At 44.7% G+C, this 27,886-nt stretch overlaps 1 protein-coding gene across 4 annotated transcripts; it reads left to right on the top strand.

Moving 5' to 3' along the window:
- The first annotated feature begins 99 nt into the window (after positions 1–99).
- CYTH4 (cytohesin 4) lies at positions 100–27,886 on the top strand. 4 transcript variants are annotated; one of them, XM_031554509.1, is made up of 14 exons: positions 100–318; positions 15,224–15,306; positions 15,820–16,025; positions 17,482–17,582; positions 17,824–17,890; positions 20,937–21,055; positions 21,432–21,512; positions 22,161–22,273; positions 22,825–22,973; positions 24,416–24,527; positions 25,042–25,118; positions 25,460–25,531; positions 26,356–26,510; positions 26,812–27,886. In XM_031554509.1, the coding sequence occupies exons 5-14, from the start codon at positions 17,876–17,878 to the stop codon at positions 26,882–26,884; spliced, it is 966 nt and encodes a 321-aa protein (XP_031410369.1). In that variant the 5' UTR covers positions 100–318; positions 15,224–15,306; positions 15,820–16,025; positions 17,482–17,582; positions 17,824–17,875; the 3' UTR covers positions 26,885–27,886. The 4 variants fall into 4 exon arrangements, with proteins under 4 accessions (XP_031410369.1, XP_003202282.1, XP_031410368.1 ...); XM_031554508.1 differs by lacking the exon at positions 100–318 and adding an exon at positions 9,955–10,094; XM_031554511.1 differs by lacking the exon at positions 100–318 and adding an exon at positions 9,955–10,094 and having other exon boundaries at positions 17,482–17,595.

The raw sequence follows: 27,886 nt of genomic DNA, 5'->3' as shown, positions 1-27,886 counted from the left end.
GCCGTTAGAAGGCGGAGCATGCACGACTTTGTGGTTTGGGAGATTATTGCTGTAATTTTTTTTCGCACCGCATGTCTCAACCCACTGCCTTCCTGCCCCATTCAAGCCAACAGCTGGGGGCACCAAACTGCTTTTGCATGAGAGCTGAGCCAATGTTAGAGAAGAGTGAGAAACTGGAAGAGTGGGCTTTCTCCTCTCATCTTTAGCATCCAGAGTTTGAAGGAGGTGTAAACAGGCCTGGGGATCTGCAGTGAGAGTAGCAAAGGACATGAGGCAATGAAGATTTCTCATATCTTCCCTGTATCAAAAGGACAAGAGGTAATGGCTTCACGTTGTTCTGGGGGAGGTTCAGATTGAATATTAGGAAGAATTTCTTCTCTGAAAGAGTGATGCTGCAGTGGCACAGGCTGCCCAGGGAGGTGGTGCAGTCACCATCCCTGGAGGTGTTCCAGAACTGTGTGGATGTGGCACTGAGGGACGTGGTCAGTGGGCATGGTGGGATGGGCTGGTGGTTGGATTGGATGGTCTTGGTCTTTCCAGCTTTAATGGGTCTATCCTTCGGTGTCAGTGGTGAAATATTTAGAGGAATAGTGTTTTCTGCAAAGACTGAACAAGGAACTTAAGCAGTCTCTTGGAAGCATGGCTGCTTGTCCCACCACTCCTGGAGCAATAAGGTCCTGTCCCTGTTCCTGAATTATTAGTATACGAAAAAGCATTGGATGTATCTATGTATTTGTCATGAAGAGGAATAAACGCATCAGAGGATGTAATGAATTTTCTTTCTCTTGCTGCTACTAGAAGAGCTAAGTCTTGCACAAGAGAGTCCCCACAAACCATTTTCTCCCTGTCCACTCTGTGCTCAAGCAGCCCATGAGAGCTGCTGATAGATTTCCTCATCTTGTCCTCAGAATTTTGAAGAGTTTTAGGCCTAAGCAACAAAGAGAGGGACGCAATCACCTTCAGAAATAAGAGATGTGGAGCTCTACTCCTTCTTTTCACTCCTCAAAATGAGTCTGAAGCTCCTCCTTTCTTCCCCCAGCTTGCAATGCTATGCCTGGAAAAGAGTGCACGTGTTCTTGTCTTCAGCCTGAATTGGTGGGTAGATAGATAGAGGCACACTTGAGAGAGGAAGGGATGCGGTGACACAGAATTAATTAGAATTTCCAGGTTTGTCAGGAGGCCTGTTAGGCCGAGAACAGTGGGTGTTAAGCCGGCATGTTCTTGAAAGAAGGAATGCTGAGGGAAACTGCTTTTCCAAAGGCTGGTGACCTTTGTGCTGCTGCAGCCATGGGAGGTTTTTGCAGTCGACCCATTCAGGTGTGTAGTGCTTTCCTATCCGTCACTCAGTGTTGGCTGCAACCCAAAAACATTCAACCATGAAAAGTTTCCAAGCCTTGCGGCTGTGTCAGAAGCACAAAACTAGCAGCTGTACTAAGTGTTCCATCTGCGGGTGGTAGGGAATGAGAGAGGAAACCCACTGGCTCCTCTGCAAGAGCAGGAATGGGCTGTGGAAATGCAGGGAATACAGGTCAGAGAAGGACAGAAGGGAGAGTCACAAATGCTGCTATAGGGACAGCAGCAGTAGGAACTGGAAAGGGCAGGCAGCTGCAGAAATATGGCAGGAGGTAGAGACTCAGTGGGAATAGAAGATGGCTATACATGGTTTTAGAGAATGATATTGGTGGAAGAAAAATGCCCAACATTTACATGAGGCCTGTGATACTCAAATGAAGCAATGCTGGTAGAGCTGGTAGTGTGCCACATCCAAACCCTAGATCCTAGCCTAACAAGTGTCAAGGTATATCTGCAGACCATGGACAGATGGCTGTAGCTACACTGTAAAGCCTACTATGAACAGTTGGTTGGTAAAAGGGACACAACTACCCGAAAGAAATTCTGAGCTTGACGTCAGTCCATTTGTCAAAAAACTTTGAAAAACTGTGTCACATCTGTGCTTGGAAGGTTTTGGAACACTGGAAATCCAGTATTTAAAGGGAGATTATAAATAGGAGGGAAAACAACTTTTTACATGGATAGATAGTGATAGGGAAAGGGGGAATGGTTTTAAACTAAAAGAGAGGAGATATAGATGAAATGTCTAAGGGACGTTTTTCACTGAGGGAGCAGTGAGGCAGTGGCACAGGCTGTCCAGAGAAGCTGTGGTGCCCCATCCCTGGAGGTTCAAGGCCATGTTGGATGGAGCCCTGGGCAGCCTGAGCTGGTGGGTGGCAGCCCTGCCCATGGCATGGGATTGGAACTGGGTGGCTTTAAGGTTCCTTCCAGCCCAAGCCATTATGTGATTCTATGATTCTATGACCTGATTGGAGTTTGCTCACAAGTGGATACATTGGGAGCTTTCTGTGGCAGATTTCTGAGTGACAACTGACGGTCCCTAAGGATTCAGGGGCGGGCACTCTGGGACAGGCAAGCAGGAAACTCTTTCCTGGAGCTGAAACTTTCTGAAACTGCATTTGGAATCATCATATCCAGAAGAACATTTCTGTTTCTACCAGAGTTTCTGTCTAAAGTTTTCAAATACCCCAGGATGCATGGTGATATGCAGGATGGCAAGAGAGTGGTCACCTGGGGTGGAAAGGCTGGGAGCTAAAGAGATGGAAAGAGATGGAGAACATATTGAATGTTACTTGGGACAGAGCGATGGTCACATGAAGACACTTGGTGTGGGATCCAGGCTAAGGGATACTGGATGAAAACCTGCCCAGGGATAGAGTGGGACCTGTTGGCAGAGATGAACAAGGACCACTCACCTGCTATCGAGATAAAAGCAGTTAGGGAGAAGGGACTGTAGAGAACCATGCCCAGATGAGCTCCATTTCAAAGACACTGCAGCTTTGTATGGCCAAAACTGAGCTGCAGAAGTCCTGGCAAGGTGGAATTTCTGCATCCTCATTCTGGGCAAATTGCTTTTGGAGGATAATTGCCTGCTACTCGTGTGGATAGCCAGTTTTCTTCCAAGTCAGAGATCTGTGTTGTGAATTTATAAACATCCCTCCTCTGCTAGCCACTCTGCAGAGGAATGGCAGAGCTCTACATGCAGAATTTTAACAGTTTTATTTCTATCATATTTAAATTATTAAAAACAAGATATTAAATTCAAATACACATTATAACAGCTCTGAGAACAGCTGGAGCCTGCTACACTGAAATATCTCTACTGTGCATGCTGAAGGAATGGGAAGGGAAGGAAAATGCAGAAAATTTCCTCCTAAGCCACTAAATGAGCCAATACAGAGCTTTTGCTGCTTTGATGTGCTCTCACACCACCAAGAGGTGCTCTTGATGTTAGTTTCCTTCTTCATGTGCAGCAGGGTCGAGGAAAGGCAGTCATCTGGGTTTTCTTGTTCCCTTTGCTGAGTTTGAGGAAGACACTAATAGGGAAGAATTGCCCATTCTGAATGACCCATCCGCACTGGGTTTGCACAGCGCCCATGTAGGACAGTAGGCAAGGGACAGGATACATGGCATTACCATTTTTTCCTCTAAAAAATAAGTGGGAAGTTTGGCTCACTTCATCTCTCCCTCTTTTTCTATGGTATTCTGCCATAGGATAAGACAAGGATGAGAGGGATCTGGATCCTGATATAATTTATGTTATCTGAGCTATTGCTCAGGCAGTCCTGTGTGGCCGTGAGATGTTTTCTGTGTGTGCTGGGCCTCCACCAGGGAAGACGTTTGTTCTCTGCAAACTGTCCCAGCAAATTTGATATATTTCCCTTTTGCCTCTTCTCACTTCCCCTTTCACACAGCTTCGTACCATCTGTCTGCTTGCTACCTTTAGTTCTTTCTTTGCTTCTATTATTCTACGAAGCGTCCACCCCTCCATTTTGCTGCCAGTCCTCACCCCTCACTGCTGTGGTTTCCATACTTACATACTTACATTGCCATACTTACTTGGAAGCAATAAACTCAGAGCTGGTATCATAACCGGAAGGGATGAGGCACCTCAGGCCATAACGCTCTTTGTTGTATAACTATACCAGGGGATCTCTACTCTAAATCTAACCTGTCAAGCAAAAGCTAATAAATAAAAATAAAAATAAAATAAAAATAAAAATAAAAAATAAAAAAGCTTCCGATCCTTAGTTTTAGACCCATATTGCTTCTAGACTTTCCTGGGATCTAGTCCTACTACAGCCATGGGGCAGTTGGTCCATAACATGTTGTGGGGACTGGTCTGCCTTCCAACTGGGGCTGCTCTCAGCTTGTAGGGTTGGGGCAAAATAGTTGCTCCACTGCCATCCTCTGTCTGGGGCAATAAGAGTAGTAGCTCATCTCCTTCATCTCTTCTCCATGATGTGCCTGGATAAGCAGAAGATCATGGTGTGGTCCTCTGAGCATTGAGGTCCTTGTGAGGGCTGATTTACACCTGTATTTCCCTCACTTGAGAAGTTGTTGGCAGATTCCTAAATCATACTGATTTTTTATTATTTTTTTTATGGCTTGCTCTTATCTGCTTCTCCATTTCTGCAAGGCCCTGGTGATTCAGATATCAGTTTCCATTCTTACAGTTATTTTGTTCTCATCCAGTGACATCTCCCACTTCACAGATACCACTCTCTTACTTAAGGCTGATAAATAGAGATCAATATCTGACTATACATCCTTTCTCACTGGGTGCTGAAGTGGTCCAATAGCATTTTTTCATCTGTCTGTTGTAGTGGAGAAGTAACTGTTCTGAAGATGGCATGTGTAAATTCTAATTTAGTGTAAACTGCTTGACTTGACTTCTTTGCACGTTAGCAGTCTTCACTGCGCTTTGTAAAGCCAGATCTAATGCACGTCTTTCCATGATAAGCTATAGGATCTTCTAGGAATGTTGAGGGAAGTGAAAAGAGCTGTTTAGAGTACTAAGGAGGTCTATAGCTACTCTTTTACAACACAAGTAGTACCTGAAGTACCAAAATAAAATCTTTCTTGCCTTTCTTGAAAATGTAGATGTCATAAAGCTTTAAGCTTGCCACAGTTCTGAGTCCAACAAAAAAATACTTCAAGCTCTTCATTTGAGTTTATCAGAGAATATGCAATCCTTCTGCAGTCTTTGTAATAGTTTGTTGTTCTTTTCCCCCTGTGGCCTCTTATAATTACTGTATTTCACCTTTAGAATTTATTCCGGTTCTCTGAATTAGTAAAAGCTTTTGAGAATAGGCTATGTCAGATACTTTGCACTAGTATCCTTACCTACTACCTGTACATTCCCATGCTGAACTATTGCTCTGCCTATCGCACTCTATGTTGCTTCTCACACTGGACAAGGATTAATTTGTTCCAATTGTTAGACAAAAAATAAAATGTGTTATTGTCTTTTCTGTAGTGCTGTTTTGCCATGCATCAAAATTATGTGTGTGCAGATCATAATCCCCACAGTAATAAGTGTTATAAATAATAACTGTTATATTCTCTCCTGACATGCTGCACTCCCTCAGCCCAAATGGAATTGCAGTCTAAACCCCCTGATGGGGCTATTGAAGCTATACAAACCTGTACTTTGCCTCTGTGTGTGCGGCTGTTGCAATACAATCAATGTGGTCAGAACCCAGTCATACTGAGCATTAGCTTCATCACTGTTTTTACTGCCTTGAAAGTAATAGGAAATATTTGTATTTCCTTTCTATTTACATAATTATTTTAAGTCTGTATTACTAGTCTGCCTAATGTGCCATGCTTGTTGAGATGAGAACTGCTGGCACAGCTTGGATGTCCACATTTCAAACTCTCCCACTTCTTGCCTGCACAGTCCAGCTTTATATATTTATATATAACCACAGCTGGGAAAGATGTGCAGTGTCAGTACCAATTACTGGATCTAACCCCAGTCCACTATCAAAAATACTACTTTCCAAGGATATGTCTCTTCCTCTCCCTGTTCCCAGTGGCTCTGGAGGCACAGGAGAACTGCTTTACATGTGGGCTGGTAAGTGTGAAGGAAAGTGATAGGAGGGGACAAAAAGGACCAAATCTGGCCTCGATCCAACCCAAGACATACTGGCCTGTCATAGTCTCCTTCAGTTACCTTGATATTGTGCAGGCTCTGCAATGTCCCCATTCCCTTCCAGTCTTCTCTTATTGACACAGCTTCTCTCGCAGTTGAGTGAACTTTGTTTGCAACTCTGGGCCAGAAGTCACCATTCACATCTCAATTCTTTGTCTTGTTAAAATAATCTCTGTCACCTGGAAAATGTTCTCTGGTTCTTCCTCCAGTCTCCTGTTTTTCCAAGAAATGCATTCCTTTTTGAGACATGCCCTTGATCTGATCCAGGTTATTCTTTTCCCAGATATTGCTGGTTTTCTTTTAATTGTATAGGCCACAGGTTTCTCCAGAAGGAGAAACATTGAAGAATCAGTGTTCAGAAAACCCACATCTTGAACATAGGTATCTTTCAGCACAGGCTGATTTTTGCTGCTGCTTGTCAAATTTTCCTTGCTTAGTTTGTGTTTGAGCTAGGCTGTATCTATGTTGACCTTGTTGACAGCAGTGGAGAACCCAGATGCTCTGAGCCTCTTGATTTGAGCTAGCTCTCACCACACTGTAAAACATCTCACTCTCATGTTCCCTAGGGTACATATGGTGTTTCTATGGCTTTGAGGTATAATTGTTTTTTCTCTGTTTCTTTCTTTATCTGCTACCTTCATTCAACCTTCATCTCTCACGCTCCTTCTGCCTTTGTTTTTTTTCCCCACTTTATCTGCTTTTTTTTTTTAACTTGAAATAATGACAGGAATGTGTTGTAGACCTTTCATGATATTTTCAGGCCACAATCACAGAAGCTATGTTATGTACATTAAAGGCATTTCCAGATACATTGCCGACTGGGATAACACTGCTGTCACCATAAATCTGTGTTGTCCATCTGGTATACTCAAATATATTAACCTATCATCTGGGTCTGTTTCTCATGAGAGAAACTGGTTGTATGCTTTAGGGTAAATCTAGAACCAGTGTTTTGTGTATGATGTGAATGAGCAGGGGAATAAAGTTATGGAGATGGGGACATAATTACCTGCACTTTTGAAAGAACAGGAAGTGCTCTAGGCTTATTTCAGTAGCACAATGCTTCTTGTTTCTTGTGTCCCCTTACGAAAAACATCTCTTGGAGATATTTCATTATTGCATGGATTCAAATTATGCAGTTTGCTAATGGTGTGTGCCTCATTCCAACTCCTTTAGCTGATATAAGTGGAAGCATTTAAACTGTTTCAATGCCAACCACTGTTAAAATCCATTGAAATAAATTTAGAAAGAAGGGAAGGGAAGGGAAGGGAAGGGAAGGGAAGGGAAGGGAAGGGAGAAACAGGATAGTACTGTTGGAAACAATCTTAAAAGATCATCTAGTCCAACTTCTTTAACACTTCAGGGCTAACCAAATGTTAAAGTATATTACTGAGGGCATTATCCAAATGCCTCTGGAATGCTGGCAGGCATAAAGCATAAACCACCTCCCACAGAAGCCTATTCCATTGTTTGACCACCTTCATGGTACAGAAATATTTCCTAAGATCCAGTCTGAATCTCCCCTGGTGCAGCTTTGTGCCACTGAGTTTTATCATTGATGACCAGGAAGCAGAGTCCAGCACTTCTACATTTCACCTCCTCAAGAATCTGTGGAGAGCAATGAAGTTGCATCTTAGCCTAATTTTCTCCAAAATAGAGAAAAAAATATCCTCAGCCTCTCCTCGCAGGATGTGCCCTTCAGCCCTTTTACCAGGCTTACCTTTTATCCTTTCTATATTGTGTAACCCAGAATGAGTAAGTAAGGTCCCAAAATGGAGTAGTCAGTGATTTTAAGCAGAAGATAGGCAAAGCTCTGGGAAGAACAAAACATCAAGGAGTTAAGATATGAAATATACATGAATTAGAGACATAGGTACAAGCTTTACACTGGTCTCTGCTGGAGAGGCTAAGAGTGTTTTTGCAGCGTACAGAGGCATCCATTTTGGTGTTTGCAAGCTGCTTGTGGTTTGACCTACCACAAACACATGCATATGAACAGATCTGACCAAGTTGCATATATATATCATGTGCTTGAGGCAGTTAAATAAGCTCTTTCAAGACAGTGGCTTGGCATGTCTGATTGATGTCAGCTGAAACACTGTTGAAACTTTTTTTCTTTTTTTAATGGAAAAAAATATATATATATGTCAATACTGGAGGCAAAATGCTGGATCCAAACCCAGTAGAGGAATTAGGACATCAGCTGTGAGGGAGTGAATTCTTTTCTGATGCAGCTTGAAATCCCAAGACAGGTTAAAACTCTTAAGACTGGGCTCTTGGCAAGATATGATCCAAAGGCAGGCTTCTCGTTAACTCTAAGAAGCTGTGCATGCTGAAGGTTAAGGCAGACATGGGTATGATAATTCAAAAACAGTTTGCATAATAAGACTTTTTTCTTCTCCTGCCTTTTCTCTCTTCCAAATAAGCTGCTAGCTTCTCCTCTTAAAATACTGACCCTGACCACAGCAAGTGAGTGGTGAATCTTTGTCACTAACTCTTCCTAACAATTAAAAATTATTTGCGACCTTGTTTACAGCTGCCTATGTGAAGCCACTTGGAATTTATTTTGCCTCTTGACACAATGCCTTCAATGTTGGGATATCTCCCATTTGTTACTGAAGGTGTGTTAAAACACTTGTCCTCTCCAGTAACAGCAATGAACCTATAGCACAACCATGGGTAACAAATAACAAATACAAAAGACTGAGAGGAAGGGAGGGCAATTTGTGTTTTTCTCTATGAGGTTGAATGGACCTCAGCCAAGCTTTCCACAGGGCCAGTTATTCTTTACAGAAGATCTCAGACAAGAATGAATTAACAGGAACATGGGAAGGTTGTAGCTCTTCCTTTTCTAATGAGTCATAGGTTTTTGATCTCACATAAACCCATTCTAAGTGGTGGCAAGTGCAGATAGATGTCAGCTGGCAGTGTGTAACGCATCTGAAGGTCATCTCTTATTTTTCTACACATAAGAGGCTCTTGAAAACTGTACCCTGCTGTCTCGTGGAAAGATGATATGTAGAAGTCTGGGCCATTTCTCTTTCCTGCTCAAAGTCTGCTGTGAGTACAGCAAGGGCTAGGAGTGCTGTGGACATAGAGTGCGCAGAGAGGTGTTCCTCAATAGCTTCAGTCCTGATATAGGAGGCAAGGCACATCAAGCCGCATCTGATTTGATTTTTACCTTGACCTATGTATTCACCAGTTCTTTTGGCTCTGATGTGCTGCTCTCCTGTAGCCTTTCTTCTTTTTTTTTTTACCCCACACATTACTTTTGTCGGAAATCTACCACATACAGCAAGAATGTTGGTGTATATGGTAACCAAATACAACTAACTCAGGGGGAAGTGAAAGGAACACAGCCTTCTGAGAATATGTGGAATTGATGGGGGAAGAAAGAGCATCTCTTTGCCTCTAGTGACAGCTCTTCCAATGGCAGAAGTACTGCTGAGTCTCAGACAGGACTTCTTTTCTCCTCAGTTCACAGCTTGTTGGTGGAAGAAAGGAGTAAGATTTACAGTGAGTAGTAAGGGAGGGAAAAGGAGAAAAAAAACCCTTCTCCTTCAACCAACCTCTAGAATGTTCATTCATACATACTCTGCTGCAGAATTAACACAGAAAGAATCTTTCCTTTCAAATAAAACCATTTCCTGAATCAGAGGGGTTTTCTGAATCAGGATCTTCCCTTTTTTCTCCATTCTCATAGGAATATGTCAGACAAAACTCTGCAGTACTGTCTCTGCAAATGTCAGTCCTCCCAGACACAAATGTGGGCTCAGACATTCCCTCTAAACCTGATGGGATGGAAGTACATTCATGGATTTGCATTTCAAAAGTAGTCAGAGAGCCTCTGTAAGGCCAGATCAGTTTGCACACAGTTTCCTTCACTGGTGCGAGCTCATGCAATGTGGTCGGAGGGATGAGGCGGAGCGACAAGGCAACCCGCCCCCCTCATGCTGCAGCGCTTTGGTCTCTAGCTCCAAGTTGTTTCAGTTCTGTGAAGCATCTGAACAAGCAGAAGGCAAGGAGAAACACAGCCCTTGTGGAAAATACATTAGGACTTTCAGGATGGACTTCTGTCCTGCTGGTAAGACTTCACCATCTTTTGTCTTGTTTTCTGTGGGGGCTGTGCACATCCTGAAATCCCAGTAGTTGGAGTGGATGCTGCAGCTGGTGTCAGGAGGAAGGAGATGGTGGAAGAACCCTGGTGGTATACAGCTAATTGCTTGTCAGCCTTGACCTGCATAATTTTACTTGCTCGCCTATAAACCAACTCCATTCACATCAGGAGAAATTCTCGCACTGAAAATGGTTTTCGTATGGAGAATGTCTATTGCTGTGGTCCCTTGTGCCCTTGTGATCATGACCTGAGCTGCAGGAACGGCACAGGGATATCAAGGGTTTTATGTGGCACTTGGTTGAGTACCTATAATTTTTGGCTTCCCTTCATGCAGCCTTGGCACAACTCACAGGCTCCTCAGTGGTGGTTCCCTGTGGCCTGCAGGAGACAGTTTGCAGAGCTTTTCATGCAGTTGGGTGTCCCAGTGCAACCAGCTTGCTAGGTTTTTGGCATTAGTGGCCTCTCTTGCATATGCACTTGTTAAAGGTGATTGTACTAGGGTTCCACCACCTCCAGGTGGGCCTGCGGGGTCCCAAAATAATCTCTAAGGCAGCTGCAGATGGGGAAAATAAGTCACATCTGAAGAACTGAGAGAGATCTTGAGTTTTATTTTCCTAGTTTGGCAGATGGTGGATAAAGTGGTTGGTGTCCTGCAGAGAAAGGGAGGCTTCTGGACAGAACTTTTTCAGCATCCTGGCTGGGGAAGTTTGATGTGTCTTTAAGTCTAAGCAAATGCAGAAGACAGAGGGAGAGGATAGGATATGGGCTCAATAAGCACCAGGGAGAAAAGGGATGATCTGGCAATGACTATGCTGTGACTCATCATCTGTCCTGGCCAGCTCTTGTGTATATGATGTAGAAAAGAGAGAGCTCCTAGATGGGTAAACAAGGAAAGAGCATGAAAAAACAGCATACCAGGCTTGCTTGCCAAGGAAATTGCTAGGACCTGTGGGAGCAGAGCTTTTGTGGGCATCTGGCTACGCACACTGGTGGAGGCGGTTCTCTTGAGAGCAGCTGGCCCTCACTACCTGAAAGAAATGATGGACCTAGTTAATGTAGGACCAACTGGGCAGGAGGAGGCAGAGTACTTCGTACAGATGGTCTTTCACTCAAGCTATGCATTAACAAACTATTTATCTTAAAAGTTACACACTGTGGTAGTGCAGTGGGATCCTGCTGAGGAACAACGTGAATTTGCTCAGCTTTGGCTAACAAACAACAGAAACTCCACATCTTTCCCTCTGTAGATGGAATGTGCAAATTCTACCTGTGTGAGCTCCATCTTGAATTTCTTCTGACACAGGCTGGCAGAGAACTGAGAACCGAGAACTGATTTGGTGCAGGAGGGAGACAGGTTTGGCTGGAGGGAACTGGGGAACTCGACAGCTTTCTTCTACCAGTCTGGCACTAGGATCGGTGATAGTCTGCAGTGGAGATGACACAAAACTCATATAAAAAAAGGAATGGAAATTCAGGTGAAATTCCCCTACCAAACAGCCTCAACCAGGCAGAAAGTGCCCACCAGAATGCTCAGCTCATGTGTTGACATGTGTGGATGTACCTAAACCCTTTAGCAGCCTCACGTGTTTAACAACCGTGTGGATGTGGTGCTCAGGGACATGATTTAACCGAAGCTTGTTAGAGTTAGGGTACTAGGGTTAGGTTGCGGTTGGACCTGATGATCTTGAAGGTCTTTTCTAACTTGAGCAATTCTATGATTCTGTGATTCAGAGCCCTGCATTGCCTTGCAAATGGGCCTGTGCTGTCATACCATGTGTGGGTAGCATGTAGATTAGTTGGTATCCATTCTACAGACACTGCCATCCGTGACAATCTTCCTCTGCTATTTCTGCAGCCCATCCTTCAGCTCTCCTATGTACTCACATCCCACTCCAAATGCTATATGCTCATGCATATATTTTCACCTGGGATTGAAGGTCTCACTTAGCATGTGGGCAGTTCTGGACAACTCGTGTCAATGCGAAATGAACTCAGCACCACAGTATTCTTTGCTGGCTACATGAGCACTCAGACTTTGGGATAACTCTGTCCTGCTCTCCAGATGGGGATGCTGAGGGCATCAGTCACCACAACTGGAATTGAAGTCCGTGTTTTGTTTTGAGAGGCAGCACTAAAAATACAAGGCTGGGCAATTAAGGAATGGTCAGGTCTTTGTATCTGAGAATGCTCTGAGACTGGAGAAGCAACCTAAAGAGCAGGTGAGAGTCCCGCATGTGCTATGCTCATGTGCTATCCTTTCAACATCTACTCTCTGAAAATAAATTCCAAGCAGCAACTTCAAGTCCTAGAGGATGCCAGCCGATATCGACATAGCTGTGCATGGGCCAGGAGACTGCAGAGCAGGTTTGGGTGACAGCATTCTCCTGAAAGCTGTGGGTATTTTTGTTCGCACCTGTTGGTACTCTTCATCAGTGTGAAATTTCCCTTGTGCAGAGAACCCTGAAAAGGGCTACGCTTCATCTAGTGCCCTGATCTAGTCCTAGAAAGAAGTGGAACTTGCTGGTACTGAGGACTTTGATGACACTGAAGCATTCCTCAGTGTTCTGGTGCAGGGCTGAATTCCCTCTGCATTGCACAGTTTGGAAGTGAGCAAAATGTTTTGCTTAGATCCTCCCTTTCCTGTTGGTGTGGCTCATTTTGAAAGTGGAGAAGGAAGGAGAGGCAAAGCAGTCTGCTCCTGTTCTCTGCTTCTCGCCCAGCTGCCTCTGCAGTTTTCTGTGCTTTGCTGTGGACAGTTCCCCAAACGAGCTTTTTGCATTCACTTCCTCTAATTATAGACCCCGATGCATGCAGTAATCTTGATGAAGAGCCTCAAAATAACCTTGAGTGGTGTTAGGCCTCCTGTTAGGGAGCAGAGTAGCATACAGGAACTGACCTCAGAATTATTTTCTGAAGAAATCAGAGACTTTGTTTAGGAAACTTAGAAAACCTTACAAGGACCTTTTCTGCACTTTAGTCTAAACTGCCCTGAAATTTTTCTCCATGTGTTATTTTCCTTTCTACTTCACCCTTTCCTGCTTATCCATGACTTGATTCCCTCCCCTTCTCCATGACTCACATGCATTTTCTCCCCCGACGTAGTCTTTCCCACATAGTCTTTCACACATAGTCTTTTCCACATTTCCCACTCTAACACACCGGGCAGGTGAATCACTTGAGACATGAGATTTTCAGATGTTCAGGAGGAAGGGAGATAGAGTTATTTACAGTGTCTGTGGGGGTCATGTGGGTGAGATGATGCCCTCTGGGAGCCTCAGGTCTCTTTGAGATGCATTAGGCTGCTTCAGTAGATGTGGAACAACTGAAGCAAAGCAACCAGACACCACAATCTTTGCGCATGGGGTGGGGGAAAGGGAGGTTCCTCAGGTGAGTCCTGCTGCAATAATACAGCACAAAGGGTCTGAATGAGAATTTGCCAAATAATCACCCCAGTGATTCCATAATTATCAGACCCTACAGAGGTGAATGAGATAAAGCTGGAGAGGCTGAGTCTGGCATCATCTCCTGCAGGCTCAAGAGCCATGGGAGACATAAGCCCAAGCTCTGCTCATAGGTAGGGCTGAATTCAAGGGGAAGTCAGCAGCCCGCCTAACAAGCAGCAAAGCCACGGATTAGGTTTTTTCCCCTCTCACATTCAGGTTTGTCCTGCCCTCTTGACTGGCCACAGCGACAGTCAACTTCTTTCAGCTCCTTGTGAGGGCTCTTTGCAGATCTGGGAGGGGAAATGGGCAGTTCCCATTCCTGTCTTCGTGCTGGCTGCTGGCCCAGTGCTTTCCCCTCAGAGGTGCAGCAGCCTCTCCCCATGGCTGCAGGAGGGATGGGGCACAGTCTTGTGTGACAGCACATGGAAACCCATCCAGACAAAAGGATGGGGGTATGTCCACGCTTGGGGAAGGCAGGTTTATCTGAGCCATTGTGGACATGGCAGGAAAGAACCACATGGACTCCAAGATGACTGTCTTTGTCCTCTTTTCCTTTTGTCTGTCTTGTCTTGTTCCTTCCCCTTCATCTCCACTCATATTTATAGCATTTGTTTTGCATGTGAGTGCCACACTAAGACAATTTCCAAGACATTTGGTGCCACTTCCCCTTTTTCCAGGAAGATGAGAGGTCCAGGGGATTTTCGCTTATGAAACAGCAGAGCAGGGTGTTCCAATAACCTAATGTGACTTCCTGGGAAAGCTTTATCTTTCTGTGTGTAGGATCTTCACTGCAAGTTGTGCACTGAGCTCCCAGTAGCATCACTGCCCTCAGCCTGTGTGTGTCCCCTATATTTTCCTGGGGCTTTCCATCTGCTGTGCCTCTCTGTGGCTTCAGCCTCCTTGTTCTCCTTGCTGAAGAGGCTCTGCTTCAGCAGGATTATATTTAGCAGCAGTGCTGTCACCCCAATTCTTCTAAGTCTTTTATGAATCATGTTGTGGTCTCTTTGGCTCTGTTATCTGTTTGACTTCCTGTGCAATACAAGGAAGCCTGTTCGCATTTCTGTATTGTCTGTAATCCACAGGGGGGAGGAAAGCAGAATAACAGCCTCCCACAGATGCTTCTTCTTCAGCAAGGCTTTCACCCCCTAGACCCTGTCCTCAAACTTGAAAGTCCTTGATTCTCTTTCTTGAGCCGTTTTTGACTCTAGCTGTGGTGGGTCAGTCAATGAAGCTGGTGTTTCTTCATGGGAGGTTTAGATGTAGATGGACTATTTAGGTCACAGCTTTCTTGTGCTAGAGGTCTTGTACATTGAGGTGACTGACACAAAAACCACCAAAGAGCATTTGGTAAAGCCTCTTTGTTGCGCTTGCAGTGAGTAAACCGGGTTGTGTAGGCAGGTGGGTTGCTACAGGGTTAGATCAGAGGGCTGCTAGCAGAGAGGCTGACTGTGAGGCAGGGTATAGGGGGCTGCTGCTGGCTCTGGACTGAGAATCATTTGCAAGACAAAGCTCAAGTTCAATGGTTACAACAGCAGGGAGCATAGATGCAGGAGCACAGATATCAAAGCTGCTGAGGCACTGAGAGATTGAGGCGACTTTTCCTGTGATATGTTGGCATCAACTATTCTCACAGGCACCCGTTTGCTCTTCCAGGGTCATCTGACCTGAGTGAGGCTGAAGAGGCTGAAATAGAGACAATAAGACAGCACAGAGAGGAGCTCTTGGAGGACATCAAGGTAAGAACCATCCTGTTCCTTCTATCCTGCCTAGCCTTCTCAGAGCTGTCTTCACCAAGGAATCTCTGCACATAACAGTCCAGACCATGCAGAAGTGCTTCTGCACAGGTCATATTTGCTGTGGCATGATCCAACTTGAATTCTAAGCTTCAGTCTGCCCTGACATACTTGTCACCAGCACTCATCCAACCTGTAGTACTCTCTGATGTGGAACTCATCAACCAACATAATGTGGTATTTGAGAAAGCAGTTCATTAACAGGGATTGCATATTTAGGATAAAGGAAAGAAATATGACTTTACTAAGTCATAAAGGCAAGGATTTGACTCAGCATTTACGGCTATTTTAAATTATCAGTCACCTTATCAGTTCTAGTTCTCTGCTGCGTCCCTCTGCAATTTTTAAATTTTTGTCCTTTTTGTGGACCTTGCCAAGTCGCTTTTGAAAGGTGTGATGGAAGGACCTTCAACACAAACTTCCGTAGCTGAACTTGCTTTTCTTCTTTTCCTTTAGCAGACTCAAACACTACTTCATTGACTCCCGAAGAGCCTGAAAATGACAAACTGAAAGTCAGTTAGTAATATCACATCACATCTACATCGTGCATGGTGGTGGACAGCTTTTTCTCTTCTGCTTCCATTGCCACAAAATGTACACTATCATCTTGCACTGATTTTTCCACAACATGAAGAGATCCACACTCCTGGGAAATAACTGCAGTATGTCTTCACATAAAGAATTAAACCAAGTTATCTGTGACTTCTCACACTTGCAGCCTTTGCATCCCTGCTGCAAAAACAGAAAGGCGTCATGTACCTTCTTCAAGAGTCTGTGGATGCACGTGCATGTGGTTTACTTGTGCACAGTTTTCATCTTTTCAGTTTCAGGATGAGCAATGGGCACTGTGGGACACAGGATATTTGAACACGAATCCTACATTTTTTTAACCTACACTGGGCACAAAAAAAGATACTAGACTACACTGACCCTTATTCTAAAACCCAGAGCCATTAACTAATAGGGTTGTCCAGTGGAGCAGAATGAGTTTAGGTGAAAGTGCACCTAGAACTAGAACATTTTTTACCAGGTGGATTTCTTCATTAACTATTTAGCAGTACTCTTTATCAAACAGACCTAAAGGGTGGTGCTGTCTGGGAGAGAGAGAAGGAATGAGGCTGAATTTCATCTTACTGTTATAGAGTGAAAAAAACACAATTATTTGAAATTCAAGAGATATGATCACAGCTTTGTGACATTTGTGCAATACCTGAAGCTTATTAAGGAACACTTTCAGCTCTGTCAGACTGATTAAACAAAATGGAATGAAAGTAAAAGCAAAACTTTAAAGTTGTGGGATATTGGAGAACTTCTCAGTTTCTGTACCAAGATTCATATCATAGCTGCATCCTCACTCCTAACTGAGGCTAGATTAGTCACATAGCCCTTCTTTCTCTGCCTATTCAGTTTGCTAAAGAAATAAATTGAGAGATTCCTGGAAGAGGCATTCCCCTTGGTCTGAAGGGAACCCAAAATGCAGAAGGGAAACAAGGAGATGCACAGATCTTGGTTTCCTTGGTAACACAGAACATCCAGCCAAGAAGGCTACCATTTATCATGGATCTAAAGGGAACAATTGGCTCTTAAAATTCTTTTTGTCCTCCTCTCTTCTTTCTCCGTCTAAAGACAGATATCCACTCACTGGTATTGAGTGACAGGAGCATTAGAAAGTATGTTTCTCTACCTGGCCACTTCAGATCCACATTGACCTCCCAGTTACTGGTTCCACTTCCTCTGTCCTGGATTGTAGCCAGGCTGTGCAAAGCAAAATCTAGAAGAAAATATGTCTGGTGGAGGGAATGTCATTTCTGACATTGTTTGAAGAACTAAAATCAATATTGGGATGAGTTCTCTGACTCCTCCAAGCTGACTGAGCTTGATTTTCCAGCCCTCAATGACGACACAAGAATATCCTCTGCCCTTCTCTCCCATTTCTTTCAGCTGAATTCCAGTTTGAATGGGAAAGGTCACCTTAGAGCGATGCATGTTTCACAGAAATCCTTGACTAGTTCTGAACAGCTGGCCTTTTCCTATGATGGAGGAATGAAATAAGACAGGCTTTGTACATTTTCTGTTTTTCCCTTCTCTGCCTTCACCCTCTTGATATTTCTTTTGCAGAAGCTGAAAGAAGAGATTGCACAAGTGTTTGCAGAGATTGAGGGCTTCCAGAATGCAGAGGAGAGGCAAGAGGCAGATCAGAACCCTGGTGAGAGGACCAGGTAAGTGAGGCTAGTAAGTATTCCTTTGTTTCCAAAACCTCCCTTAGTGTTGGGAAAACAGGAGCACTAATGGAATTTGGATCACAACAAGGCAGGAAAATGAAGCCTGGAATGTCCTTCTGTCCTCTGAGATTTCTCCCTGAACAGACACCCTCCCTTGATATCTGAGTTGCCTTGTGAGTGTTCTAAGTAAAACATGGCCCTGTATTCTAAGTTTGGCTTTTCTTCTTTTTGTTTGTAGCAAACTATCGCAGAGGGATAAACTTCTGTCCGTGGGTCGGAAGAAATTCAACATGGATCCTGAAAAGGTAGGATCTGATCATTCCAAATTTGAGGATGAAGCTGTGAGGAAGAGTTTCTGTTGAGTACTGGTCCCACCCAAGCCAAAGGAGCTATTTCCATGGACAGTGAGGCTGGTTTCCTACCTCGCTAAGGCTCTAGTCAGAAGAGTAGACCTTCTTTCCTATTTCTGAAATATTCTGTTAAGATCAATCTGTATTGCCTCCCCACATCATGTGTCTATAGGGGCCTATAGAGAATTTCATCAGATACAACCCAAAACTAAGAGAAATAAAGGGAGGATGGCTTAACACTGACAAGAGAGCTAAACATTCTTCAGTGCACTTCTTCTTGCTTGTGTGACGGTCAGAATTCATAGGATCATAGCATCATTAAGGCTGGAAAAGACCTCTAAGATGGTCTAGTCCAGCCATCCCCTTATCACCAATATTTCCCACTAAACCTTGTCCCTAAGTACCATATCTACCCTTTCCCTAAACACCTCCAGGGACAGTGATTCCACCACCTCCCTCCCTGGGCAGCCTGTTCCAGCTGCAGCACCACTCTTGAGAAAAAATTCTTCTTAATATCCAACCTGAATCTCCCCCGGCACAAACTGAGGCCATTACTTCTCATTGTATCCCTATTACGAGGAAGAAAAGGCTGATCCCCACCTTGCCACAACCTCCTTCCAGGTCACTGTGATAAGATTTCCCTTGAGCTTCCTCTTCTCCAGACTGAACAACCCCAGTTCCCTCAGGTGTTCCCCATCAGTCTTGTGCTCCAGACCTTTCACAGCTCCACTGCCCTTCTCTGGACACACTCCAGGGCCTCTATGTCTTTATGGTAGTGAGAGGCCCAGAACTGAACACAGCACTTGAGGCGCAGCCTCACCAGAGCTGAGTACAGAGGGATGGTCACCTCCCTGCTCCTGCTGGCTGCACTATTGCTGGTACAAGCCAGGATGCCATTGGCCTTCTTGGCCACCTGGGCACACTGCTGGCTTATGTTTGACCATCTACCCCCAGATCCTTTTCCACCACTCAGCTTTCCAGCCACCCTGCCACAGGCTGTAGTACTGCATGGGGTTGTTGTGACTAAAGTGCAAGACCTGGCACTTGGTCTTGTGGAAGCTCATACAGTTGGTCTCAGCTCATCAATCTAGACTATTGAGATCCCTCTGAAGAGCCATCCTACCCTCAGGCAGATCAACACTTCTGCCCAACTCAGTGTCATCTGCAAATTTACTCAATCCTCTCATCCAGATAGTCAATTAAGATATTAAATAGGACAGACCCCAGTACTGACCTTTGGAACACCACTACTGACCAATCATCAGCTAGATTTAATTCCATTCACCACCACTTTCTGGGCCCAGTCATCCATCCAGGTTTTTACTCAGTGAAGAGTACACCTGTCCAACCCACGGGCTGCCAGCTGCTTTTAAGGAAAAACCACAGTCTGCATTGAACAATTGTTCATTGTAGGCTAACTGCAGCTATCATCTTGGATGGCTGCTGGTCTGAGTGACAGCTTTACATGCCTCCCTGCTGAGACCATGAAGATATCTTCCCCAGTGTCTACACTGCATCTGACGTGCCTGCCAGCCTCTGGACATCTCTCTGCCAGTGGGAGCTGTCTTTGAGCACTGATAACAGTACATCCAGATCATGTGAGAGTGGATTCTCTTTTTGTCTTTCTGTCTGACCTTGAGGCATCTCTTTCTATGGCACTTTGCCATGACATGCAGAAATGCCTGAACGAATCCTGACCCCAAACCGTTTTAGCATTATTAGTTCAATGCTGATCAGCCTGGTCAAACTGCTGTACTATGTTCCTATATTGATTTTAGTTTAGAACAGGCACACACAGATCTCTGTTTATTGCTTCCCTTTTTGGTACGTAACTAGAGTCTGGTAGGACTTTCAATGCAGGGAACTTTCTTTGTCCCTGCTGAGGTTATGTTTCATCTAGGCAATGTTGATGAAATGAGTTCCCATCTCCAAGCGCTCAGGGTAAGTTCCTGAGGCTACAGGAGGTAAACACTAGAAATACAGCTGAACAGAATCTTCTGGGAGAAACATTCTAGTCTGAAAAATGGAGATCCACCATCACTGCAATAATTTGCAAAATTAAATTGATCTAGATGAAATTTCAACTGGGGAAAAAGGAAGGAAAATAGTGCGGAGAAATCTCCCAAACATTTCAATTTCTTCGTTTGAAACTCATTTTTCTTTGGGGCATTTTAGAAATATTTTCTTATATATTGCAAGGCAAAGTGAATTGATTCTGTCGAAGCTGAACATTTTGATATTTCTAAAACAATATTAATTCCTTTACTGTATTCTGTGAGGAGAATTGCATTGTGGTCTGAAGAATTGCAGTGTTTCTAGATAGTGCTCTTAAGCTGAACAAAAGCTCAAATTTCAGTGACTTTGGAAATGATGGAATTCTCTCTAAAATAAAATGCTGGCTGTTTGCAAACCTGATTCAGACTCTCTATCCTCCTTAAAGAACACACTCCATCCTTTTTGGCTTGGGAGAATGGAGTTTACCAGGTTGCTGAGTTTTCTGTTCTGTGGCCTGCAAAAAACTTCAGAAAAAAGATATAGGCCTACGTTTTTGCCTGAGTACCCCTTTTTGATAACATCTGCTTATTTATTTTCAAACATTTTTTTTTCTTTAAGTTTCTTTGGTGAAACCTGACTTTTAGGAACAGAACTCTAAGATATTTTGACCAAGAATGTTAAAACGAACCCTTTTGACTTTACTTTAAATATACATGGCTGTTTGAACTTTTGAGCTACACTGCCCTTTTCTGTTTGCTTGAGTTTCCAGTTCAGTGAAACATTTGTCCAAGTTTAGGGATGAAATGAGCATGATACCAGCCCACCACAATAGATAGAAATGGTGGGAATAAGGAGAACGTGACTGTGGTTTCCCATGGAGGGGTTGAGGAGTAACAGGAGACAATACTAACAAAGCCAGTGAAGTCTGACATTAGAATATTAAAGTTCTAATTTCACACCAACACAAAGATCTGTCTTACTTTGCCGTCTTGCTTGTCTCCTCCAGGGGATCCAGTACCTGATTGAGCAGCAGCTATTGTCCTCAGACTTGCAGGAGATTGCCAAATTCCTCCACAAGGGTGAAGGCTTGAACAAGACAGCCATTGGCAATTACTTGGGTAGGAGGTAAGAAATCAGCTGAGATAAAGAAGTCCTTTGGATGCCCTGTTCTGCATAATCCCTCTCAGGCACCATTTTAGATGGCCCTTGGCAGATGCTGAGACTGAATATGACCTCACACTACAGTGGGCTGGGTGGGCAGTGGACACTGGGAGATGTCTTTAGAGTGTGGCTGAGGTTGGCTCCATGGATTACCTATCTTTCCATCTATACTGGAGTCAGTCTACTCAGACAAGAGTGGTGCCCATGCATCTTGGTTTCTTGCTGGTTGAGGGGAAAGGGAGCCTGGGAGGGAGCAAAATGCGTGTGATCATACCAAGGAGCATCCAAATAGAGCAGGGTCATAGCTCTCTACTGACTTTCTCCCTCTCTCCTCTCCCAGAGACTCCAAAAACATTCAGATTCTCCAAGCCTTTGTGGCATGTCACCAGTTTGCCAACCTCAACCTGGTGCAAGCACTAAGGTGAGTGTTCAAGAAGTAAGAAACGGAGAGGATCCTTTCAGTCACTGGGTCTTAATACCCAGAGAGGTCATGAAAGCCCCAGTGAGATGAGATTGGGTTTCCCAAGGCCGTGCTGTGTGTGTTGGCTCTAGGCTGTTTTTCTGTGAATTGTAAACACACCTTTCTTTGGTGGACCTCTTTCATGGTCTTCTGAATGGACTAGCCATGTGCAGAGAAGATGGGGATAGTGAAGTGGGTTGTTGTGATTTCAGCGGATGGTGGGGACAGGGTAAGTTATTTTTTGTACTAGGAAATACGCTAGCTCACGGTGCCCAGTATGTCTGTGACAAAGTGACTCTGTCTTAAAGCATCTTATTCTCTTTAGGTAGGCCTTCTGGCAGGGCTCTTTCTCTTCAGGTCCCTGATGTCTTGCAGAATGCTCAGTAGAGAAGAGCCATGATTTACAGGATGCTTAGCTCTGCTTCTTTTTAGAATGTTTGAGGGTGAGCCTTGGAAATTTTTAGAGAAAGGAGCAGATATCCTGCTTGATGTGCTGCATTGTTTCCCTGCTGTGATGAGATAACTTCTTCTATTTCCATGGGCTGAGGGAAAGGATAAATATTCCTTGTACATAATCTGACTAACTCTCTGGCATGCTACTCCTGCTAGACAGTTCCTATGGAGCTTCCGGCTGCCTGGGGAAGCACAGAAAATTGATCGTATGATGGAGGCCTTTGCCAACTGGTACTGCAAGTGTAACCCAGGAGTATTCCAGTCCACAGGTATTTATAGGGAGAAGAAGGCCTATAAAGCAAAGAACCACTGTGTGTTAGAGAGAGGAGCCTTCCTTTCCCAATCACAGGGCATAGAAATCATCCTGTGAAAGTGAGGATGCTGTCTTTCATGTTCTCCTACATGAAGCTAAAGGAGGCAGATCAGAACTTTTCAACAGGCTGATGGTCTTTTATCCTCTTTCTTCTACTGTGCTCCAGCTCATCCTAACAGGGAGTAGGCTCCCAGTCCCACGTGAAACATACCTCATTGCAGCATGGGTACCACTTACAGGCACGGGTCTGTAGAAACTTGCTAGCAGAGCTTTTACCTGACCAGATCTACCCAAATTGCCTACTAGGGAATCATCTCCATCACAGGAGATCAACTCTCCTCAAGCCCTATCTGCCTCTCTTACACCAGGTAGAGGGGAAATCTCCTCCTAAATCTGGCAGGTTGAAGCTGTTCACCAGCAACTGGAAACCTAGTCACTTGTTAGCATGTGGATTATCTGCTCTGTAAGAAAAATGCCGTCAGTCCTGGTTTTCTTTCTCATTGACAGATACATGTTATATACTCTCCTTCTCTATTATCATGCTCAACACCAGCCTACACAACCCTAATGTGAAAGACAAACCCCCCTTTGAAAGGTTTGTGTCCATCAACCGAGGCATCAATGATGGAGCAGATCTGCCAGAAGAGCTCTTAAAGGTAAGGAAGGTTTTGATCTCCCATTTTATCATCAGTCCCTATTTTCTCTCTGGGTCAAGCTTCACTGTGAACGTAAGGTCCATTGATCTCAGTGTAATATAAGTCTACTGACTTTCTGCCCTGCAAGGGGAGAGCTGCTCAAGGAAAAAGGTATAAAATGGAAGCTGGAAAACATGAAAAAAGCTTTGAAGAGTGACTGCAGACATGCTTGTTGGTGAGGACATGTAGCAAGAGAGACATTCAGAGAATAGCAGTGAATAGTGACAGCCTTCTACACAGGGGCAAGTGTAGAATCCTGTGCCTGGGAAGGAATAACCACATGCATTAGTACAGGCCAGGGGCTGACCTGCTGGAAAGGAGCTCAAGGAGAAGGACCTGTGCATCCTGGTGGACAGCAGGTTGGCCATGAGCGAGCAGTGTGCCCTTGTGGCCCAGAAGGCCAATGGTGCATTAGAAAGAGAATAGCCAGCAGGTAGAGGGAAGTGATCATCCCCCTCTCCTCTGTCCTGCTGAGGCCACATCTGGAGTGTTGTGTCCAGTTCTGGTCACCCTGGTTCAAGAAAGGCAGAGAACTTCTAGAGAGAGACCGGGGGAGGGCCACCAAGATGATGAGGGGCCTAGAGCATTTCATCAGTCAGGACAACAGAGCCTGACCTCTTTTGCACCAGAATATATCTGTGCAAGTAGCAACATCAAGCCCAAAATGAACACCAGAGGCTTTTAAAACACCTCTTCCATTACCTTTAAAGCTCTCAGAGTCCATACCATCTCTGATCCCAGAGGATGAAGATGCAGAAGGGGGATGGAGGCAGGAGACACAGCTGTTATCAAAACTGGAGCTATCAGCTTCCCAGGGGCTCAGCAGGCACAGGACCATAGAATCATAGAATCATCTAGTTTGGAGAACACCTTCAAGACCATCAGCTCCAAATGCCTGGGTTCTGTGAAATACATCTCCTTATGGTTATGCAGATGCACGTATTGGTCTTTGCATGCAAGTTCTCAGCAGAATGTTTGGTTATTTGATAGTGCACCACCAACCCAGGGCCTAAATGGGGCTGCAGTCACTGTCACCCCCCTCCCACCCTCTAACTTCCTTAGTGCTACTTTGTTATACCCTCAGCTGTCCCCGTTGGACATGCTGTGGTCAGTCACTGCTGCCAGTCCTGATGAATTACATGGTTTCCAAAATGGATTTGCTTTATTTTTGACTCAGGGTGCAGAAAAAAGCTTGCAGTCACTCTTGAAACATTTTGAAGTGTATATTGAGGGCTGTTGAGGGCTAGTGCTCACTGTTACCTCCTTTCCCATTCACTCACCTGCCTCTGAGTAGAGTGATGTACCAGATGGACCTGAAATGATTGTGTACAACTTTTGTCAGAAATTCATCTTTCTTTCTTTTTATTTTCTCTTTCTCTCCTTGATCCAATGCTCTGGTGCAGAATCTGTTCGACAGCATAAAGAACGAGCCATTCTCTATACCAGAAGATGATGGAAATGATCTCACACACACTTTCTTCAACCCTAACCGTGAGGGCTGGCTCCTGAAACTAGGTCAGTGGGAGCCTTCCTCTAACTCCTCGGGATTCCTCACCTTCATGCCTTCCTCCCATCACAAATTTCCCCCAGAAACCCACTCAGGCATCCAAAACTCACCCTGGCACCAGCATCTCCATTGTCCCTCCCTCCCGTCTGCTGTGGTGGGCTGAGGCTGACACCTGCTGTTGAAACCAGCCGCCTGCTCTCTCCTTTCCTTCTGGCCCTGTTCCTACAGGGTGTCTCTGCTCAAAAAACAAAAACAAAGCAAAACAAAAAACCACCACCAACAACAAAAAAAATCCTGTTTCTATACATATATGTATCTCCCCTCTCCCCATCCCTAGCCTCATCACAGCAAAATCCCTCAGCATCCACCATATGGTGGTGAGTACCACTGGTACACTGGTGGTAACGATCATGTTTTTTTCCTGGGGACTGATGGCTACAGGGAGAGTGTGCATGTGTGTGTGTAGAGTAGGGTTGGGGGAAGGACAGCTAAGAGTGAAACTAATGGATTTTGAACCTTTAGGAGGACGTGTGAAAACGTGGAAACGTCGTTGGTTCATTCTGACTGATAACTGCCTGTACTACTTTGAATATACCACGGTAAAGGCTGAACTCTAGGTTGTGAACTTGTACTGGGTGGTTACAAGCTTCTGAGGGGTCAGGGAGGATAGGGGTTAAGACTGCCTCATGCTGACAGACTGAGTTCAGACCTCCTTCCTTTCATATACCATTTCCTTGACTATGGTCTGGAGAGAGTCTGTGCACCGAAGCTGTTGCTGGGATCTCTTGTTATCTAAGGTCCCCATAATGGAAATGAAGGGATCTCCCCAGGCACACACTGCTTTTGTTCTACAAAGGTGCGCATGTTGGGGAAATCAGAGGGGCTATGGCAAAAGTGTAGGGATGATGTTTGGTGTTAATTCCTGTTTCTTTGACTGCAGGACAAAGAGCCTCTGGGCATTATCCCCCTGGAGAACCTATCAGTCCGGAAGGTGGATGATCCCAAAAAGCCAGTAAGTCTCCTTTTCTTGGTAAAGCAATAGGAGGTCGGTGGGAAGAGAAGGTGCTTACATGCTAGTGAAGGCTGAGGTAGCTCTGGGAAAAGGGAGTAGTGGGGAACAACAGTTTCCCAGGCCTGCATGTACTGTGCTTCTCAAAGTGAAGGTGCCAAACTGTCTTGGAGCCCACTCTAAACACAGATGTATTTTAACAGACAACAACTGGTCTGAGAACCATCCTTTTACTAGCTTAATTGTATGTATATATGTGTATGTTGAAAGAGATGAGTACACAGAGCTGGCTTCTACATATACTGCACCAAGACTCTCCATAATGAGTTACATGATGTGTATTCCAGGCAGTGCTGTGGGGCTAAGAAACTTTCAGGAAGTGACACTTTTCCTCTGTGCATCTTCCATGGAAAACCACTTCTTTGATGTGACACGAGTTTGGGAGAAGTGCCATTTGTCTGTTCTGTGGTAGCAGACAGAAGAGAGGATTCTGTGTCTACCCAAAAGTGGAAGACATTCTCATGTGTGGAGAAGGATGACAGATACCATAATGCATAACTATTGCTACTTCACCTCTCCATAAGACCTGTTTTTATGTCTAAGCCCTCACAAGAGGCACGGTGCTTACCTAAGAGGGATGGCTTGAAGATCTAACTCATGGGGTGATTCTTGGGCAGGGAAGATGAGACCCCAGAGCACTGCAAAGACAGAATGCTCTTGTCCCTTTTGAAATCTTTCTCAGCCTGTCATCTATGGCTGAAAGCAACACAGCTTCCTTGATCCCTCCTGTCATCTGCTGCAATTCCATTTTGTTCCCTTTCTGACAGAACTGCTTTGAGCTCTTCAATCCCAACTGCAAAGGGCAGAAGATCAAAGCCTGCAAAACAGATGGGGATGGGAAGGTGGTTGAAGGCAAGCACCAGTCCTATAAGATCTCTGCAGCTACACCAGCAGAACGTGATGAGTGGATTGAGGCAATAAGGTGAGGAGACCTTAACTGGAAGCCTGAGCCTGCCAAAATGTTCACACAGTTTATCTGACTGCCAGGGAATACAGCCTGAAAAGGGGAATGAAAATAACTTTGTAGCCTAACAACCACTTGATGCCAAAGAGTTTCAAGGTTCCTTCTGGAGACCTCTAGACACAGCTTTGTTCTCTCCTATTTGTACTTCTCCACTCCTGCTTTTTGGTGAGCTGTTTCTCTGTGCAGGTTCAGTAGGTTGCCTGTGTTGTTCTCCAGCATTAAAATTCTTGCTCTTTCTCTCTTTTCTGCCTATTTTCAGGACTAGCATCACACAGAATCCTTTCTATGATCTCGTCTCGGCCCGAAAGAAGAAGATTGCCAACAGAAATTGATCCATGACCTGGTGGCTGGCAGCAGGAAGATGTAGTTGTTGGACAGCGTCTCTCACATGCTGGGCACTTTCAGGGAAGAAATTTGGGAGGATTGGCTCCTTCCCTCTTGGCACGAAGATGACTGACAGGACAACTTACCAGATTTGCTTCTTCTCCTTCCAACCCAAAGGCAGAGGAGCAATCCACTGAGGACTGTCAGAGCTGTGGGCACAGCACTTCCCATGTCATAGCTCAGAGGCTAAACATCAACTGGCCTTTGGGTTCCTCCATATTGCTCCAGGCATGAAGGGCAGAATTTGAGGAGAGACAAGAATGTCTCCAGAATATCTCCAGCCTGCAGCCGTCTACAACCATCAAATGAAGTATAGTTTTTCTATGTGGATGCTATCAAGACAGCAAAGCATAGTCCAGTCAGTTGTGGAGTAGATAAGATCCATTGGTTTTTCTTCCATTAACAGATGTGTTGTAGTTGTGTCAAGGTGCCACTAATGTTTCAGGACTCCAGGGTGAAACCAGAGCACAGAGGATGATAAGAATCCCTCTGTGCAGTTCTCTTCTATGCCTCTTCCTATAGCCATGAAGGCTGTAATTCTGGGAAGTCCCTGCTCTGCAGCTGAGTCACAGGCTTTAGGAAGTAATTGATGTTAGACAGGGAGATAGGGTATACACTCTGTGTAGAGAGGTTCCTGAGCAAGGGAAGCAGCTCTGGATCTCTGTCTCTGGGACTGGCTACTCTTGCTACTCTGGGACTCACCATAGGTCTCCCTAGGGAAGACCCCCAAACGCTATTTCTCCTTCTAGCTGATGGCTACCCAGCAAGCATTGCTTGCCCAAGATGTGTATCTGAAAGGTCTGCAGCCAGAAGGCATGAAAAATCAGAGGTGCATTTACATACACACACAAGCATGGGCACACAGAGGCATTCCCATCTTCACAGACCGGTTTCACTTGGAACCTACTGTTTTTGGCTCTTGTGTGAAGAAATAAAAGTGTCTGAAACAA

The sequence above is a fragment of the Meleagris gallopavo genome, chromosome 1 (assembly GCF_000146605.3).
Source record: "Meleagris gallopavo isolate NT-WF06-2002-E0010 breed Aviagen turkey brand Nicholas breeding stock chromosome 1, Turkey_5.1, whole genome shotgun sequence".
NCBI lineage: Eukaryota > Metazoa > Chordata > Aves > Galliformes > Phasianidae > Meleagris > Meleagris gallopavo.
This window is presented reverse-complemented; position numbering and strand designations above follow the sequence as displayed.